We start from the raw sequence: 20,575 nt of genomic DNA, 5'->3' as shown, positions 1-20,575 counted from the left end.
ACAGAATATTGTAACAGGCAAAAAAAACAACTGATTGTTTGTTTTTGAATTTCGCGCAAACCTACACAGAAGCTATCTGCGATAGCCGTTCCTACTTTAGCAGTGTAAGACAAGAAGGAAGGCAGCTAGTCATCACCACCCACCGCCAACTCTTGGGCTACTCTTTTACCAACGAATAGTGGGATTGATCGTTAGATTACAACGCGCCTACGGCTGAAAGGGCGAGCATGTTTGGTGCGACGGGGATTCAAACCCGCGACCCTCAGATTACGAGTCAAGTGCCTTAACCCACCAGGCCATGCCAGGCCTGGTAAAGGCAAAAGCTTTATTCATTACGATGCAATATTTAGAACCTACCGTTGGCAAAAACAGACACAGAAAAGAGTTCATAATTCGAGGGTATCGTATGTATCATAGCAAATCTCGCCCCCATCCTTCTGGTTTAGCAGTATGTTTGGTGATTTATAAAGCTAAAAACTGGGCGCATAACATCAAATATATAATCTAAGTGTCATAGTATCAGCCCAATACACGAGCACACAAAAACTCGTGGAGAACACCATCACCATAGATAACCCACATTGCGCTCAATAATAAACAAACTAAAATCAAGGTGAATATTGCAACGACGTATTCTTTTTATTATATCACTCAGTTCTACGATTCACTAAAGGACGCTAGCAACGCTGTAGAAAAAAATCCGATTACGACAACAAACCGTATTCTTTCCCTAAATTTCTTCACGCTAAAAAACTCACGAAAAACGACGTTAATTAGAGTTTATTTATTAGAGTTAATTAGAATTACGGAAGATAATTTGTAGTCTTTGGTATTATTATTATTTTAGAAGTGTATAGTGCGAGGAAGTTCCAGCTCTGACCGCCGTTAGCTTCAAGCACAGGCAAAACAATATTTGATTTTTACAGTTACATCAATATATATGTATATACTACTACTGGGTCGGTGTAGTACTTACCGATCAAGGGAAACTGTGTCGTGAAGATTTATAAATAACAAGATAAATTATTACCTTATAAATATACGTTTATACGTACAAAACGGAAAGGCTTAAGAAATGTGTTGAAACACGTAGTATGTACAGTGAGCGCATGAAACATTATGGATACGTTTTTTTTTATCCTGTACAAACAATTATTCAAGGTCAAACACTGTGAAGACAACACTCATGAGTAAGCGAATATGTTCGAATTGAATAAACAAAGACGAGGACGAAACGCTATATACGGCTGTCACAGACGAATACTTCGACCGAACAGACTAAACAATGTTGTTATTTGTTATTAAGCACAAAGCCACACAAAGAGCTATCTGTAGTCTGCCCACCATAGGTATCGATATCGAAACCAGGTTTTTAACGTCCGCAGACATATCACTATACCATTGGAGGGCAACTGAACAAAGATTAGGACGAAACGTTGAATACGGCTGTCACAGATGAAAACTTCGGTCAAACAAACTAAATAGAGACAAGAACGAAACGCTTAATACAGTTGCCACAGACGAGTACTTCGACTGAACTAACTAAACAAAGTCTGGGACGAACAGCTGAATACGGTTGTCACAGACAAATATTCCCACCAAAATGACGAAACAAAGACTAGGACAAAAAGTTACTACTAACTCTGTATTCACAGGTGAAGGCAAGGCAACGTCTGAAAAAGTTTCAGTCACGTACGGTTAGCTGTTCGTATTATGGATATCAAGCTAAGACACAAAATTCACAATTATTAAATAAAACTCTCTTTAGCATTTGTATCCATCAACTGATCCTTAACTTGCTACTGGCTTAACGGCGAAGTGGTAATAAATCCCTTTGAAAACTTTTCCCGACATGTTGTGTATAACATTTAGGCTTTTTTTCTTTTTTTCCCGACATGTTGTGTATAACTTTTAGGTTTTTTTTTTTTTTTCCCGACATTTTGTGTATAACTTTTAGGCTTTTTTTTTTTTTCCCGACATTTAGTGTATAACTTTTGGGCTTTTTTTCTTTTTTCCCGACATTTTGTGTATAACTTTTGGGCTTTTTTCAGTTTTTCACAAGAAATGACACACGTTAAAGCCATTGAGATACACATACATTTCGTCGAGTTTCGCCGTTCATGGGCCTGGCATGGCCAAGCGCGTAAGGCGTGCGACTCGTAATCCGAGGGTCGCGGGTTCGTGCCCGCGTCGCGCCAAACATGCTCGCCCTCCCAGCCGTGGGGGCGAATAATGTGACGGTCAATCCCACTATTCGTTGGTAAAGGAGTAGCCCAAGAGTTGGCGGTGGGTGGTGATGACTAGCTGCCTACCCTCTAGTCATACACTGCTAAATTAGGGACGGCTAGCACAGATAGCCCTCGAGTAGCTTTGTGCGAAATTCCAAAACAAAGATATTCGCCGTTCATACAGTTTTCTACAGTTTGTTTTCCTTTTCTGGATGTGTAGTGGAAGTATGGAAATAACTCGTTTCACTTCTTCAGACAGAGGAAATTCTTCTTGAAGAATCTCGTAGTGTGATGTTGTCGATATAGATATATGTAGAACGTTTTCCACTTACCTCTTTGTTCATGAATTGTCACTCGTTACAAGATACGACATTTAGCTTCCCACTGCTAGAGTACGACTTATTGCAAGTCCCTTTCTGGATGATATGGGTACCCAAAGATGATTCGTATTCCTTTGTTTTCCAATGTAATTAATTACAAGAGATATTTCCTTATTGGAAATTTTAAATCCCCGATTTGAATACATTTTTATAATATGAATACTTTGCAAAGGAAAGGGTTATTACTTACCCTTCCCAAAAGCGACTACCTTTCAGTGACGTCACACTACCTACGCAACTGCAAACAATGTCAAAATGTAGTTCTGATACATTTCATTCCACTGCGACTTCATATTGGTCGTCAGTGTCACGTGGCTTTCTCACTCGGAAATTCATATTTGTCTTAATATATCTATTTCAACTCTCTGTGTATATATACACCTAAGATGTATTTGACCAAATTTTCATCCGTCTCGTATTGTATAGAATTTTAGAAATAATTTATAAGGAACAAGATCTTAACATATTGTCTAACTCGTTCAGTGTAAAAGAGATATGGTTCATTTTACTATATATATCACAACTACATAAGGGCTAACTGGATTACCTTTGTCGTTTAATTTACAGTCAATCTTACACATTCCAGTATCTTTAATATTTTTGCTAAGCATAAGAGGATTTATTATTCCTAAGATAACTTTGTTCGAGTCTAATGCAGCATGGACCGAGTTATCGCTCTGCAGATTTAATTATCTAAGATATTTCAAGCTTGGATATAGCTGTGTTTCGTTAATCATAATAACGTCAACCCCGGAGCTAACGATCAAGGTGTTTCGAACTTGTAATCACGCGCACGGGCCAGCAAGTACGCGAAAAGACTCGTGCATTCCAAAGTTAAAATCTATAAGATGAAGCATAGGGAATTTGCTATTCGAAGCAGATATAACTGTATGTGAAATTTAATGACCGCTCACTATGAAACCACGGACGAACACGCTTAAACTTGAAAACATTAAGAAGCACTATTGATTTATTTGGAGCAATAATTTTACCTCATTTAACTCTGATCAGCGTATCTTTAAGTTGATTCATTATAACAAATCGACAACACTTAGTAACGTAATTGAGGCGATCTTTAATTAAACAGGCTTACTATTTCCAACTTCATAAAGTAGGTCAACTGCATTCCTGATAACACGATAAAAGTTCTGATAATATTGAAATTATTGATTTAAAGATACGACAAAACTAGATCAGCGTTTGTAATCTACTTCAGTCAATTTTAAACAAAGGCTTGGTTAGAGGGGGTCATGCTCCCTCAGTAATTCCCCTTACCATATTAACTGTTTCTTTGTTGTTTTTTTTAATTTTGCGCAAAGCTACGCGAGGGCTATCTACGTTAGTCGTCCTTAATTTAGCAGTGTAATACTAGAGAGAAGGCAGCTAGTCATCATCACCCAACGCCAACTCTTGGGCTACTCTTTTACCAACGAATAGTGTGATTGACCGGCACTTTATAACGCTTCCACGCTGAAATGGCGAGCATGTTTGATATGACGGGGATTCGAACCCTCGAACCTCAGATTACGAGTCGAGCGCCCCAACATACCAAGCCTCATATTAAGTAACGAATTTAAATATAATTTGTAGTTGAATGTTTCTCAGTCTGTCTATATATGTTTACTGTGAAAGACGAAGCGTTTGAGCAAATTTTTATCGTGGATGTCGACACAGCAAAAATGATGATTCAGTGGCTTATTTTTTATGACTTACGATCAAAGGTTCGAACCTTTGTCTGAACGTTCATCGTCAAACAAATAATAAGGGGATGAAATAAGGTAACTTTACTGGGACTAAGTAAAGCAAAATAATATTTGCCTTAGAGGAGGTTTCATATGCACGACACTCGACTAAAATACTTATTTGTTGCCCTCTATTTCTTTACTCTTCGTTTGAGTTAACAGAGGGCGCATTCATTACGAGAAACTAATGTATTTCGCCTACAGCAGGTAAAATAAATACCATGCCATCTTTACCGAATGAACTACAACGTATTTCAGTAAAGACGTTCAAACGTGTGAAAGAAAAGGTTAGACGGGAACATGCCCCCGGGGATTGCTGGTGAGAGTAACGGAATTGGAAGCCAAACGCATATGTTATTTTGGTTTTTTTTATGGCGTATCTTTCACCGTCGAGAAAAATCACGATCTGTGTAAAAAAGGTTAAAATTATATTCGTTCTGAAAACAAAGGAAACTCGCGAAACAACGCGGACTCGTTTTGGGTGTATCGACACCCGTACTTCGATGTTTGATCTTAAAACCAACCTGAACCCTTCAGAAGTTAGGCCTAGTCTTTCCGTTTTCATGATAACGAGAAACTCAATTGAAGTACAATTTCATTCTAAAAACGGCTGGTATAGGTACTAAAATTTTAATTAAAATACAATACAGAGCAATGTTTCGACTTTCTCAGGTTATCTTCAGGTTAGTTACACCACGGCTAATATGTACATTTACACGTACCCGGTGGATCAGCGGAGAGTTTGAGGCTTTATAACGCTAACAGTACCTGCGGCTGACAGAACACACATAGTCCGTTATTTCTTTAAGTGTGTTAAGTTCCACCAGATGACAACTGGATACTGTGTGACTTTGTAGACCAATATATTTATTCCCATTATCTCCCCCCGAAAAATACTTCTTTCTTTATTTCAATAGTTAAATTGTTTACCACTTGTTAGGCAAATACATTGCCTAAACTTCTGATATATTTTTCTTACGTCAGAGTTGCTAAGCATGCCAGGCTGTGGATCGAAATCTTCGAATTTCCAGTGGTGATATGCTAACGAACACGCTCAGCACTTGCAGTTGTGGGGAGTTACAAATGTGACAGTAAATCCCGCTGTTCGGAGAAGAGTAGCTGCATAGTAAGCGGACTGTGCCGCTGATTAATTTCCCTTATTCCGGTCAGCAATTTAAATGGGAAAGCTAAACTTGAACCTTGGCCATTCAGGTTAAAAGTAATAACTATATTATTATTATTACCACCTTTTGAGCCCCAGCTGTTCCGTACGTTATAATTTCGTAACCCTAAATGTCGTCTGTGACTGGTGCTCCGTAATATTTTTGACTGCACTACTCACACGTGTGCTCTCTTTAATATCCTTTCACTACTATTCAAAGTTACTGGGAGGCCCGGCATGGCCAGGTGGTTAAGGCGCTCGACTCGTAATCTGAGGGTCGAATAGTGGGATTGAAATGGCGAGCATGTTTGGTGCGACGTAAAATCGAACTCGCGACCTCTTGGGTTACTCTTTTACCAACGAATAGTGGGATTGACCGTTATATTATAAAGCCCCCACGGCTGAAAGGACGAGTATGTTTGGTGTGAAGGGCATTCGAACCCGTGACCCTCGGATTACGAGTCGAATACCTTAACCACCTGGCCATGCCGGGCCGCTAAATTAGGGACGGCTAGCGCAGATAGCCCTCGTGCAGCTTTGCGCGAAAAATTAAAAACCAAACCAAATGTTACTGAGAAAAACCACTCCTTATCACAATCAATTTCTTACGGCTATTTCTGTAAGGTTTACATGACCAATTGCCCCACATGTGCTCTAACAAATAACAATAATCTCATCTAATACCAAAATAATAAAATTAAAAAAAAAGCGAAAGCACCTGGAAATGTCATTAACTGGCAATAAATAACGTATAATAAAACGGAACGATCTCAACTAAACTGTTGTTTACTATGTTAAGCGGTACATGCTACTACAACTACATAATGTACACCAATTTTTATTTTAGAACCACACACACAGATATTTCTAGTGTATCAATCCAAGAGCCAGTTACATACAGTTTAGTCCAAACGCCACGAAGACCACTTTATTTGCGCCACGTCATTCAGTCTTATTATAACAACCATTTGTCTGGTTTCTCAGTCTAAGAACCATCTCTCACTGTCTAGTGTTACGTTTCTCACCCTGAGAACCATTTATCTCTCTAGTATTAGGCTTCTCAGTCTAAGAACCATCTCTCACTCTCTAGTGTTACGTTTTTCAAACTAAGAACCATCTCTCACTCTCTAGTATTATGTTTCTCTGTCTAAAAGCCATTTCTCTTTCCAGTGTTATGTTTCTCAGTCTAAGAACCATCTCTCACTCTCTAGTGTTACGTCTGTCAGTCTGAGAACCATCTCTCATTGTCTAGTATAATGTTTCTCAGTCTGAGAACCATCTCTCACTGTATAGTGTTATGTTTCACATGATGTCTCTCCAATAATGTTAAATGTCTCGAGTGGTAAACCTCAGTATATTTTTCTGTTATTGTTCGAATTTTTCCTTTAGGCCATTAAAATCGTGTGTCTATTAACAAGTATAACAATCTAGACACACAGCTAAAAGATCCAACAAATTCAAACTTACTTCAGTCACAATATGCATCTACTTCTAGCTTTGGATATCAATAGATCTGCCTGTGTTTAGTCCTAAAGTTTTATACAAATATCTGACACCACAGGTTGTACGACCAATTAAAAGTAAACCTGTGATACAAATACCTATATATATCTAAAGCGTAAATAGTGAACGTAAAATACACTGGTCTATATATATTTGTTTTTGAATCCCGAAGCTGTTTACAACCACTAACGCATCATCTCGAGTGATTCTCGGGAATGACAGGTGGCGCCCATATTCTCTCCAGATAGACTGGAGGGAAGGAAACTAGTCGTCACCATACATCACCAATTCTAAAACTACTATTTTAACCATAACCAGTGGATTAACCATAACATAAAAACGCCCTCACGGTTAAAAGAACATTTTTCGGCAAGAATGATTTGAACCCGCGATCAGCAGATTGCGAGTCGAATGCCCTAACCACAACGCATTACATATATGTATGAGAAGACAAAAATAAACGTTTTACAGGCTGAAGAGAATTTCTATCGCCTATACTTAATGTTAACCTTTGGTAATTGTCAAAACTCACCAAATAATCTTAATTTCAACTAGACAAACTGCAACCGTTTTTACGATATCGGTAATACATACTTCCTTAAAACACGTCACGTATTAAATCTTGATGAAAATTCTCAGTTTCCCAGGAATATATATTATATACTAGTAGAGCCACCAAGCGGTAGAATTAGTACGTTTGAATAGCGAAGACATGCTGGTTAAATTTAAATTGTTAGGATAATATACATTCACATATAAAGTTCACAACTATGGTCCCCAAAGTGTTTTGTTTCAAGAGTAAATAAAAACAAAATTAAGAGTAACAAATATTTTTTACTTGCTTTTGAAGTTCATACGGTGTGTTGTGTTGTAGCTTACAGAGTGCATCATTCTTCTCGTGATTCATGACATGTGCACGTTTTACTAACGCCACGATGATACAAATTGCAACACTAAGTGCCCCTTATGTGACGTCATTTTGTGTCTATTGACTAACTGACAGATACACAACTGAATAGTTGTGCGAGAAATTAAAACAGGTAACCCTACAACGCGATCCTTTGAAGAGGAATCCAGTTTAATATCTTAGTACAGGCGTTTCGAAACTATGGTACGTGGAGCTAACGTCACATAATAAAATTTGTAACAGGCCTAATTCGAACTTCAAAAGAACATATTATAAACATTATTCTTCTCGCCCTCTACCTGCAGAGATTCGCCAGACGTTTATTTTCTTCAAAATGATAAACATTGCACCACATATTCTTAAATTGTACTAAAAAACAATCGCACCCTTTCCCTTAACAGGTAATTAATAAAAATATTGATTTTTCCAACCGATTTTTGGTGTTTTTGTTGTTGTTTTTGCTTTAAGAGGAGCTGAGATTTCTACTGCAAGAAAAGTTAAAACAAAGAGTGAGTGGTACGTGGCTCGCAAAGTTTAATTACCACTGCTTAAATGTATTAATTTTAGATCAGAGAAAGGTATGTCCTCAGAAAGAAACAAATATGAATCAGGCAATCAGTATAACTAATTAAATATATTTTTCTTACATTTCTAGTCACAAGGATTATATTACATTGTTTCATCGCTGTTAACAACATCCCAACAATACTTCATTTTGCATTGTTAACTAAATATATATACACGTGTGTATTTAGTTACTTCCAAGCACGCACATATAAGTTAACAATGCAAAAAGGACTGTGTAGTTTTGAAATATATGGATGTCTGTTTGTTTTGTTTGTTTTTTGGAATTTCGCACAAAGCTACTCGAGGGCTATCTGTGCTAGCCGTCCCTAATTTAGCAGTGTAAGACTAGAGGGAAGGCAGCTAGTCATCACCACCCACCGCCAACTTTTGGGCTACTCTTTTACCGACGAATAGTGGGATTGAAAGGGCGAGCATGTATTGTACAAGAAAATAAAAGGAAAAAATTCAAAAAGAAAATACATGTACGAAGAGTTAATATGAATCGTTCAAAAACAATATACACAAGACTGTGTGGATAACACTGGCATCATGTAAATGCCATCCCTACAATACTGCTTGCATTGTTCTTGAATGATTGATGCTACCTACCCCTATTTTGACTTCCCTTCTTTGATTAGTTTTTCTTTATTTGTTAGTTTGTGTTTTAATACAGTGTTTCAATAAATATAGGAAGATTGTATTTGCAACCAAGTTCTAAATACAATTAAATTCTAACTGTAATATTTATTTGTTACTGGCAGGTATGTCTGTAAGAAAGCTTACTTTCAGGGGTAATGATTACATTGTTTACACAAGAGTTATATATATATATATATATATTAATTACTACTAGTTATTACTAATACTTATATAAGCGAATTCTGCGTTTGAAACTATGCCATCTCAATGAAACTGGTTGACACCATTGGTTTGGTTTTTGTTATTATCTAATAAATAAGAATCAGAAGAAAGCTGAACCATAATTTCAAACATTTTACTATGATATTTACAGACATTTCCAGAACTTAGTCAATACATAGATATTGTTATAAAAGAAAACACTGTATAGTATTGTAAAGTTCTAACGCCGCCTGCCTGGGATCACAGAAAAATAATTCATATCAAATATTTCTAACTATGACGGGACATGAAAATTATTTCACTAAAAAGTACCATCGGTGAAATTCTAAATTACACAAATATATATATATATAAATTGTTTTCAATCCTTAACATAGTACATCCAAAAATAAAAATTTAATACGCATTTCATTTTATCACAAGACTAAAACACCTCTTATGTTTTACGAATACGTCACCTAAAAATAGAAAATACTTTGGTATCTATGTATACAGCTGCGTATCCTTCGTACATGGAGAAATTACTGGCTCTACTACTAGGTGGCTGTCGACTCGAATAAAATGTATCCCTCGGAAACTTGAGAATTCACCAAGATAAATTGCACGATATGTTTAATTATCTGGGTAATCGAGGTGGAAACGAAGAGAAATTCCTATACCAAATATGTAAGCGCTACAGGAGGTTGTGTACAATACAGTAAAAACATTTTGAATTTGCAAACTAGTAAGTCTCATGACATATTCAACCAATATGAAGTCACGGTAGAAAGGAATGTATCAGAATTAGCTTTTGTTTAGAATTTCAAAGTTGGAAATATCTCGTACTCAAAGCATTGGATAAAAGGGAATTTGGATCAACTTAGAAACCCAGGACTATCTACAAAGAGACCTTTACGGAGTCGCTCCCAAGTCGTGATAAGCAAAGTGTGGGGACTTGCAATAGTTTAGAATCCACGTACACAAATTTAGTGAATCATTCCAGGGCCCTACGCAAAAACACGCAACATGGTCAAGAAGGATCTTCGTCTGGAAAAGCAATACAAGTTACATGTACACAACTCATTTCCACGACCTACCCGTTCAGTCATCACATACCTCAAGCATTTGGAAATGAAATGGGCATTCATACTGTTCCATACGAAAACCTACCGGTAATGTCGCCGTACGTAACACCTACAGATTTCAGTCGGATTGTATGTACAAAAAACGTTGGGAAACGTTACGCTTAGTACGCTAGATTTATTATGGAAAGGTGTTTTACATATGGTAGCCTCTTGTAATAGAAACTTTGATGCAGGATTATTGTTAAGTTGCACATTCTTCAGATATAGCACGACCGGACGTGGCTATATAGAATGTGGCGACGTGATGGGGCTCAACCTTTGCATCACGTAGATATACGAGCACTTCTAAACCTAGATATCGGAGTTAAAGGATATATTGATAAAGCAATATTTAATTATTAAATAAATTAATAATAGCTAGCTCCGTCCGGGATCTTGAAGTCAGTACGTGTTTCTCGAATTAAGTACATAATAAACAGACAATCAGCCACTGTACAGACGACTTCCTCTGTACTGATACAAAAGAGAATTAGTTTCCTGGCTACATTATCGACAGATATTCGCTTGGATGTAAACAAGGTTCATTTGAATAAAACATGTGAAATAAGGTTGTGGGCTTTTTTTCTTTTGGTCTAGAAATTTTAGAAAGTTTTGTTTTGGTGCTTAAGCGCAAATTTACACAATGGACCAGCTATGCTGTCGCTCTCCAAGGGTATCAAACCCTGGTTTTACCACTTGAAGCCTTTAAACTTTACCGCTGAGCCTCTGCAGGGAGCATTTCAGGAAAATTCAACAAGAAGACAATCTACGAATTCGTTAGTGAAGAATTTTTGGGTAAGGTTTGCTAATGGAAAGAATGTATGAATTTGGGGTGGGAACTGAACAAACAAAAACTATTATACCTGTCAGCTATATGTGAATATTTTCTATGTATAACACTAAGAATATCGTAAATATTGAATGTACTGTTTACATAACCCTAAGAATATCGTAAATATTGAATGTACTGTTTACATAACGCTAAGAATATCGTAAATATTGAATGTACTGTTTACATAACGCTAAGAATATCGTAAATATTGAATGTACTGTTTACATAACGCTAAGAATATCGTAAATATTGAATGTACTGTTCACATAACGCTAAGAATATCGTAAATATTGAATGTACTGTTCACATAACGCTAAGAATATCGTAAATATTGAATGTACTGTTCACATAACGCTAAGAATATCGTAAATATTGAATGTACTGTTTACATAACACTAAGAATATCGTAAATATTGAATGTACTGTTTACATAACACAAAGAATATCGTAAATATTGAATGTACTGTTTACATAACGCTAAGAATATCGTAATACTGAATGTACTGTTTACATAACACTAAGAATATCGTGAATATAGAATGTACTGTTTACATAATACTAAGAATATCGTGAATATAGAATGTACTGTTTACATAATACTAAGAATATCGTGAATATTGAATGTACAGTTTACATAACGCTAAGAATATCGTGAATATAGAATGTACTGTTTACATAATATTAAGTCTCTCAAGAAGTTTGAACGTAATTTTTCCATACGTTACAACGTTCACATTTTACCACCTCGTATAACATAAAATTTTCGTTACGCCTTTACAGCACGTACATTAGCTTCGTCGTATTACATAAACGTTTAGTTATACCTGTAATAACGCCATTACACCTGGTACCCTAGGTACGTCGTCGTACACTAACCCTCACGCCGTTACAACAAAAACCTTTATAGTTACGCAGTTATAACGCACATCTCACTATGCCATCTGACATATTTTAAAAATTCACTTCACATCTGTGAAGATCAAATTAACAATATTAAAAAGTTGCAGTTGAAGTATCTGTATCCCCCCCCCCCACTAAGTCTCTTAGTTTTAGAAAAATTACATATCAGGCTGTTGGCATTATACTACAAGAAACATTTTGTGTACACTGGAATTATGTCTACTCTTTTCGAAAATGTGTGTAAAATAATATTGCAACATCTAGCTTAAGATGTCATCTTACATTCAAAGTATTATTGTGTTACTACCGGCTACATTTATTTTTTTCTTACACTGCAGTTATTTATGGGTTCGACATTTTAGATGTAGTGTTATTAAAGTTCCAGCCCTTCACATAGGAAAGACAGAAGTCTGTGATTAATAAAATATTATGATTGGTCATAAACTACGAGTTCTGGTCCGGGAAAGAAATCGTTGTATGTCTAATGTAAATATGAACAAGGGTAAATACAGTACAACTTAAGTGCTACACACGATATACGTTATTTATTTATTTATATGAAGGCTATAGTGAATTGTATTAATATACGTATATACATACCTATATAATCTGTTATTTTAACTCAAAAACAATCCGAAACAAAAAAACGCTGCATCAACTGAAAAGATCCCAGGGTACAAGCAACAATGATGCAGCGTTTTTTGTTTCGGCTTGTTTTTGAGTTAAAATAACAAATTAAATAATTAGTCAGAGGTTTAGATTTGCTGTTTTTAACATAGTTCTTCCTTATGATTTTACTTATTTTACTATTCATTAAAATATAAAATACATACCTATACATAATTTTATATGACGAGAAATAGCTAAGCTCTTGGTTTTAAAAAACAAACAACTATTTAACCTGGCGCGTGTGTCCACTATTTAAACGAATTATATTTTATTTCTTTACGTAATATTATTATGCGCAAAAGGTATGTTTGAACTAAACCAACGTTACCAGTACAAACGGCTTTGATAATACCACAACAAAACAATGTTCAATTCATGCCTAACTCTTTCGGAACTGCTAAACAGTAGATATTTACATATTAACAATATATATATATTTTTCGAATTTAAAAGGTTCGTCTCTACAGTAAAATATGCTACACATATTTTAAAAAATACAAAGTTTAAGCTGCAAAGAAATTGAGAATCCATTTTTCTCAGTGGAATATATTATTCTGAAGAATGAAAACAGCCGTGTATACTGGCTAGTCAACTGCACGGCGCGGCGCGTTAGGCTTAAACACTAATACGCAACACATTTCCAATTTTGTACGTCACCCTCTACGTGTTAAAACAGGCGATGAATTGGAAAAAAATCATCTCATCGCTTAAACTAGTGTTTTTTTCTTACCCTCTCACACACTTGTTTAGAATAAACCGTATTTACCTTTCAGTTGTCAAGACCTCTCAGAATCCCTTCGCTATAAAGCTTATTGCGTGAACTTCGCCGTGCAGATGATGGACTTGGCGGAGAAGTGAACACAAACGACAAGTACGGCACGCGTCTCTCAGGCAACTCACGCTCGGAACATTCGATTTGCCAGGGAAGAATTCGACTGAACCTACCACCACGGCTTGGCAGGGAAATCAATGCGCGAGGAACGCTCAGAGCTTCGATCTGTAACTCTATGCATTAAGCCTACACTATCAAATCACAACCACTCCTGGGATAATCTGTTTTATTCAAGCCTAATTATCCACACCAGATTAGTTTCGAAAAAACATAAAAAAGAGAAATATAAACTACGGTGTGTTAGTGAGTTAAAATAAATAAATAATAAGCCCTACGGAATACTTCACTTTCTTTTCTTCGTTACATGGGATACCTCACGGGTGAGAATCAAGGTCAAAGGGCGAAGAACTGACTATTTAAACCACGTGGTTACAAGGGTCTTGTAGTGATTCAATTTTCTCACGATAATTTCTTTATTACCTAATAATTTAACTTCGCCTAAGTGAAAGTTTATAGTGAATAAATTTAATTTAGTCCGTAAAAAATAAAAACTTGTAAAATAAGTCCTCACCGTGATCTTCGAGTGGATGGGTCCTTCATCACCATGACTTCAGTAATCTCACCGTATTTGCAGAAATACTCCCTCAGTGTCTCTGTGAGTAAAAATACACGCACACAAAGAAAACATCAACGACTACCGAATTCAACGGTTTACTTAAAACAATCCAACTAACAATTAAAAAATTTGGAATTAGATAGTATATTTTATTACGTGAATAAATGAATGCAATATTTGTTGTAAATGTGTGTTTGGAAAAAATAAAGCCAGAAAAAACAAAAGACACTAACCTGGTGCTGTTTGCCAGCTTAGACCACCGATAAACATTTTTCTGAAAGAAAGAATGAACAGAAAATTAAACGCCGGCTTTACATAAATCCATTAAAGCTTCAAAGCCGTCGGCACTGAATGAACACAGAAAGATTTAAAAAGAAATAGGTCACCAATAAATCTAACACAACGCGGTTAATACGACCATACACCGAAAAACAGGACCGAGAAACGAACTCGGTCGGCGGGAAAACAACACCCTCACGGCGTGAACCTACCCAGGGTCCTGAGACACGTCGTTAGGGCTAACGGAATTGCTCTGTTGGCTGTCGGTCTCCATACTACCTACAATACACTGAAAACTACGGCTACTCTACTAAACACACTGCAGCGTTGAGCTAAGCACGTGAGATGACTGCAGTGGTAAACTAACACTGCACGCTGAGACTATGGACCATAGTCGGAGGACGGCTATGGCCCTTGCGGCAGCCACAGAACGCAATCTGATTGACAATGGCCCACGGGACCTCATTGGTCGTTTTGGTGACGTCTGGCTTGAGAACACTTTTCATTGACGTCATTTTGAGCTCATCATTAGTGGCACGCCTCACCGCGGCAAGCGGACAAGCAAAGCTAACGCCACCAGGTGAATCAATTTTTAACTATTTTAACTTTGAATTTCTGAGCAAATGGTCCACGTTTCGCGATATTCAGTTATTTTAAACTCTTTTGATGATATTAAATATTTTAAATTAAAAATAATGTTCTCCACACATCAATAAGCAATCAGTAGAAAAAACTTCGAGTTCCTCTTGGATCTAAAAACCACTGACGAATTCTTTAAATGCTTTCGAGGAGTTGTTACTTTCACATTTGAGACGCAAACATTGATTCTGCGATGTCAACATCCATAGTTATTCTAATCTTGATTCTGTGATGTCATCATCCATGGTTACTGAACTCAGCGAAAGATGAGATACAAAGTTCTAGGATGTAAACAAGTGTGTGTTAAGATAAGTTGAATAACCACGACAATCGACTTTTGAAAAATCATACGATTGACACATTCTGTAAAACTAAGTGAAAACACAAAGTGGGATATCTTTAAAGAGACATCTCTCAAAAACAGTAAAGGAAGCTCCTCAATAGGTCTGGTGAGTAACAGTATTAAACTGACTAATAATTTGTAGTCACAGAGAATGCATGTTAAACATAAGACTAAACGTTGGTTTAGTCGACTCGTAACGTGAGGGTAACGGTTTCGAATACCCGTCACACCAAACATGCTTGCCCTTTCAGCTGTGGGGCGTTATAATGTTTCGCTTAATCCCACTATTCGTTGGTAAAAGTGTACCCCAAGAGTTGGCGGTGGAAGGTGATGACTAACTGTCTTCTCTCTAGTCTTACTCTGCTAAATTAAGGCCAGCTAGCGCAGATTGGCCTCGTGTAGCTTTGCGTGAAATTCAAAACAAAAAACAAACAATTTGTTTGTCAAATTTCCCGCTAAACTACTCGAGAGTTATTTGCTCTAGCTGTCCCTAATGTTGAAGTGATAGACACAAGGAAAGACAATAGTTAATACTATACGTCGCCAACTGTTGGGCTACTCTTTACCAAAGAATAGTTTGATCAACCGTCACATTATAACGTCCCCATGATTGAAAGAGCGAGCGTGTTTGATGACAGAATTTGAAGCCGCAGATTGCAAGTCGAGCTGCCTTCATTCTAGTCTTACACTGCTAAATTATGGAGGGGTAGCGCAGCTAACCCTCGTGTAGCTTTGCGCAAAAGTCAGAAACAAATAAACAAACAATTGCTACGTGCATTTGAGCCAGTTTCATATAACACCCGGTTGTAACTAGTAACATGTCTAGGAAATGCGTAATGTTATTGGCAAGAATTGAAATCTTTCTTTTATACCTCTGGTTATAGCATCACTTAAAAAAGATGGGTCATGTCATCTCACACGACCTTGACATCAGCCATACAAGTGAAATACGTATTTAACTAACGTAGGCTAACGGTTTGGATCCATCAATACTGACCGTCACCAGAATGGTAGAGAATATTCCTTGTGGAATTATTTTTTGTTCAACTAACCTGTCAAAGTTCTTGCTCGCAAGATATATCGACAATTCTGTAATCTTTAAAGTTTATTTCGGAATCTTTTACATATAAATATTTGTGAGTAAATCAAAATTATACACTAATATTTTGAACATTAGCGAAATAACTTTTATAAATTATGTTTTTATAATACCGACAGATCAGACAATGCAACTGTACTACGGTTTATTTTGTAGCCAATAAAGTGTGCCTTTCGCATGGCGGAAGTACAAAGCTTACGTCAGTCGTTGATATGTTTGGTTTTTTTTTATAACTCATTAAACAATCTTCGCTTTCCTAAAATAATGAAGATTTTTTTAAAAAAGTTAATGATAAATATGTCTACCTTCTCATTCAAAGAGAAGATGAAAAGAGCACGTGACCTGAAGAACCCGTAAAGTGGTTCTGATAAAGACCGGCAATCAAGCAAGTTTAGTTCATAAAAAAAAACTCAGTTTGGACAGTGTAAGCAGGACCGTGTAGAATGTAGGTTTTACTTTCTATAGGTTTACAAAATACGTGACACGAAATGGGGGGTAACACCAAACTCACAAAACACTTCATTCTGGCACTTCCACAAATTGATGATGTTGATGAACGTATCCCACTTTATACAGACTAGTCCTTCATGTTCAGATACCTTAACCAAAGTGACCATGGTGACAGACAAGAGGGACTGAAGCTACCTACACCACAATTACATGCATATACGTAAATCATCTTTGACTTGATTAAATACAGAGAGCTATAAATAAACAAGAAAATGGACCTCCAGAACCTGGCGTAACAACATTTTCCACCTTTAAGCAGCCAACCTGTTTAAGGTAATGTTACATTTTCGGCACAGTTGAGTAAAGGGTAGCATAACTGAAATTTACACTGACGCTTTTGTAAAATCCTTATCCAAATCCATCTAATCAGTGTCCTATAAAACACCATTGGAAAAATTCCAGAGAATATTTGCTTATCCGACTGAGCTTATACTATAGTCGTTACCAGGAAATTATTCTCTAGAATAGAAACCGATATATGTGAAGAATTTGAAGCTGGTCAGAGAATCTTAGTAGTAGCTTTAGATCTGGAAAATGTCTACAGTAACTTTCACACCCAGTAATTCACGTGTGTAGCATCTGTAACATGTCTCATAACTTCTCTAACTATCAAAAGCAAGAAGGTTGCCAATAAGACTGGTTACTATCCATATTGGTGTACCTCAATGATTGACATTTCCACCAGCCAGCTTTTATACCAAGGGCTTATTCCAACTGCTACCCTATGCTGACGATATTTGGAATTGGAGAAACTTGAGCTGAAATCGAAATTACGGGGCAACAGTTCCTCGGCAGAACGAGAAAATGGTGAAATGAATAGCAAAGCCCACCATTGCCTTCCCATTCTACGAAACAATGAATTACTTTAGTATAAGCTTCGACAAACTACTCAATTGATCGACTTCAAAACCACTATTATCACCGGAGCTACCAAAGAAGTTACATCAGGAAATAGGGCTGAAGAACGACAGCCACGTGCTAATGTTGTACCAAAGTCTTTTCTGCTCCATCACGAATTGTGCAATAACGATAATGTATAAGTGCTACACATTTAAATAAGATTGAAAATATACATAACACCTGTTTAAGACAGATCACGATATGTCTTTCAGTAACTGCCATTAAGTTCCTGTTACATCTCACGAGCCTCAACATCACCGCAGTGTACCAAAAGCAGTTACAAGCAAAAGTCTTCGTTAGGGCCTTTCAGTATAAAGACCATGACTTCCATCTTTGAGTCAAAGCTTTTTCGATAGAGACATTCCAGCTCTATAACGATCAGGTAAAACCCAACCAAATAAATAACTGCCTTAAAAGAAGTCTCAGAAGGCAGTAGTAGGTGGACAGAGGCTATACAGCAGCCACTGAGATAATCCGTCACATTCAATTCTCAGATGTTCCTACATGGAGTAAACATCTGGTTCCACTGAGGCTTGTGTCTTAGACTTGATTGAAAGTATAATAACTTGATTGAGAGCGAAGCTAAAGGAAACTGTGAGGGCCTGTTTAAAGACCATGGTGAACAGCCAATCGTCATCATAGCCTGTTTAAAAGAGTATGGTGGACAGCCAAATGTTATTAAAGCCTATTTAACGGCCATGGCGGACAGCCACTCGTTATCATAGCCAAAGATGGCTCGTACAGCACAATCCAGCGACAGCTGTTGGACGTTCATCGTCTCGCAACATTCATATAACAAAAACAAAGAAAAACTGTATGATGTGGCTAAGAATAGCAAAATGTGAAGAATCGACCAAACACTGTAGTGCCTAAAAGCCAATGGTATAAGAATGAGTGCATCCCATCTGGTACACAACTCACCTAATATGAAAAACACCCAATTCTGATAACTAGATTTTATAGTCCGATAAAATTTGATTACTGATTACTTAGCTGAAAAACCTACATTTCTGATCACTTGGTTACATGATACAACAAACCTACAACTCTTTCTAATGGTTAATTATCTGAAAAAAGCCCAGTTTTGATCACTAGGTTACGTGATCTGAAAAACCTATAATTCTGATTACCGGATTACATAATACAACAAACCTACAGCTCTGGTTATTAGTTAATTAGTTGAAAAAAACAACATTTTTTATCACTATGTTACTTAGTCTGAAAACCTACAATTCTGATCAACTCGACAACTTAATTTGAAAATCCTACAGTTCTGATCCATAGGTTACTTAACGTAAGAAAACTTGCAGTTTTGATTAAAACGTTACTTGAACTGATAAACCCATGTTTCCGATCCCTAGGTTACTTAGTAATAAACGAACCGTACAGTTTTGCTCATTCAATACCAATTTAATCTACCAATTAACAGATTTTCCTTTATGAACAGTTCCGTTCACTGATGATGATGAACTTCACGAGAAGTTTCAAGTTTCGTCTAGTTATAGCTTCAGTACATTCAATCAGCGCGTGCTTCTTCATTCTTGGAAATGAATGGATCTTAAGTTTACACGTTATATTTTGTATGTGTGCTGTTAATCACCTGGTGGTGGATCTAGATATAGTCTAAGGAACATTTAGGACGTTTATATTTGCACACAACATCAGAGGCTTTAAAGGTGGGTATTCGATCCTCATAGGTGAAGGAATACTGTAGTCTGCGTACAGGCTTGAAATAATACCTCACTTCAAATTAAGGATATACACGTTGACGTAACTTACATATCTGATTTCTAGTCAGCATATTCTGTCTTCCTTGTAGATAGCAGGTCTAAATTATTGTTTTATTCAGCAAAAACCTAGAAAGGTGTGCAAAAAAATGAGTCTTGTCGTTTAAATACTCACGAATAACGTGACTTATAATGCCTATTAGTAGAAGTTTCTTAATATGCTATCTGTGAAAAATAAAATCGTATTTATAGGTTAGCCTGTACGGCCGGAGAGCACACGTTTTAACCCACATGTTTCTTAAAAGGTAATAATATAAAAATGTGGCCCGGCATGGCCAAGTGATTAACGCACTCGACTCGTAATCCGAGGGTCGCGGGTTCGAATTCCCGTTACACCGAACACATACTTGCCCTATCAGCCGTGGGGACGTTATAGCGTGACGGTCAATCCCACTATTCGTTGGTAAAAGAATAGCCCAAGAGTTGGCGGTGGGTGATGATAACCAGCTGCCTTCCTTCTAGTCTTACACTGCTAAATTAGGGACGACTAGACCAGACAGCCCTCGTGTATCTTTGCGCGAAATGCAAAACAAATCAAAAGTATAAAAACGTCAGCGTAGAAATGGGAGTGCAATGGAATTTCTCTTATGAAAAATTTCACCTTTATATTTGCCACCTTAAGTACGAATAAAGAGGTCTAAGGACAGAACTTGATAGATCTATTGGTGTTCTACAGGGAATTCATTATTAGAATAGTTATTGTTACGATTATTTAA

The 20,575-nt window shown here is 36.8% G+C and overlaps 1 protein-coding gene and 1 long non-coding RNA gene across 20 annotated transcripts in view; one reads left to right on the top strand and one right to left on the bottom strand.

Annotated features, from left to right (window-relative positions):
• LOC143253396 (RNA-binding protein Musashi homolog Rbp6-like) overlaps positions 1-15,037 on the bottom strand; it is a 283,959-nt gene extending 268,922 nt beyond the window's left edge. For 6 of the 19 annotated variants that reach the window (XR_013029557.1, XR_013029558.1, XM_076507209.1 and 3 more), the window contains exons 1-3: positions 14,794-15,036; positions 14,536-14,576; positions 14,258-14,339 (exon numbers count right to left, since the gene is read on the bottom strand). Coding sequence is in view for 16 of the 19 variants with exons in the window: in XM_076507209.1 (XP_076363324.1) it covers positions 14,258-14,339; positions 14,536-14,576; positions 14,794-14,855 (185 nt within the window). In the remaining 3 variants the exon portion in view is untranslated. Of the gene's footprint in view, positions 1-14,257; positions 14,340-14,535; positions 14,577-14,793 lie in introns of all 19 variants that reach the window. The other 13 variants (XM_076507218.1, XM_076507222.1, XM_076507219.1 and 10 more) reach the window with 4 other exon arrangements.
• A 97-nt stretch (positions 15,038-15,134) lies between these two features.
• The window catches only part of LOC143253398 (uncharacterized), a 270,323-nt gene continuing 264,882 nt past the window's right edge, over positions 15,135-20,575 (top strand). The window contains exon 1 of the long non-coding RNA XR_013029562.1: positions 15,135-15,669. This is a non-coding gene — a long non-coding RNA (uncharacterized LOC143253398). The remainder of the gene's footprint in view (positions 15,670-20,575) is intronic.

This window comes from Tachypleus tridentatus, chromosome 6, assembly GCF_004210375.1.
Source record: "Tachypleus tridentatus isolate NWPU-2018 chromosome 6, ASM421037v1, whole genome shotgun sequence".
Taxonomy (NCBI): Eukaryota; Metazoa; Arthropoda; class Merostomata; order Xiphosura; family Limulidae; genus Tachypleus; species Tachypleus tridentatus.
This window is presented reverse-complemented; position numbering and strand designations above follow the sequence as displayed.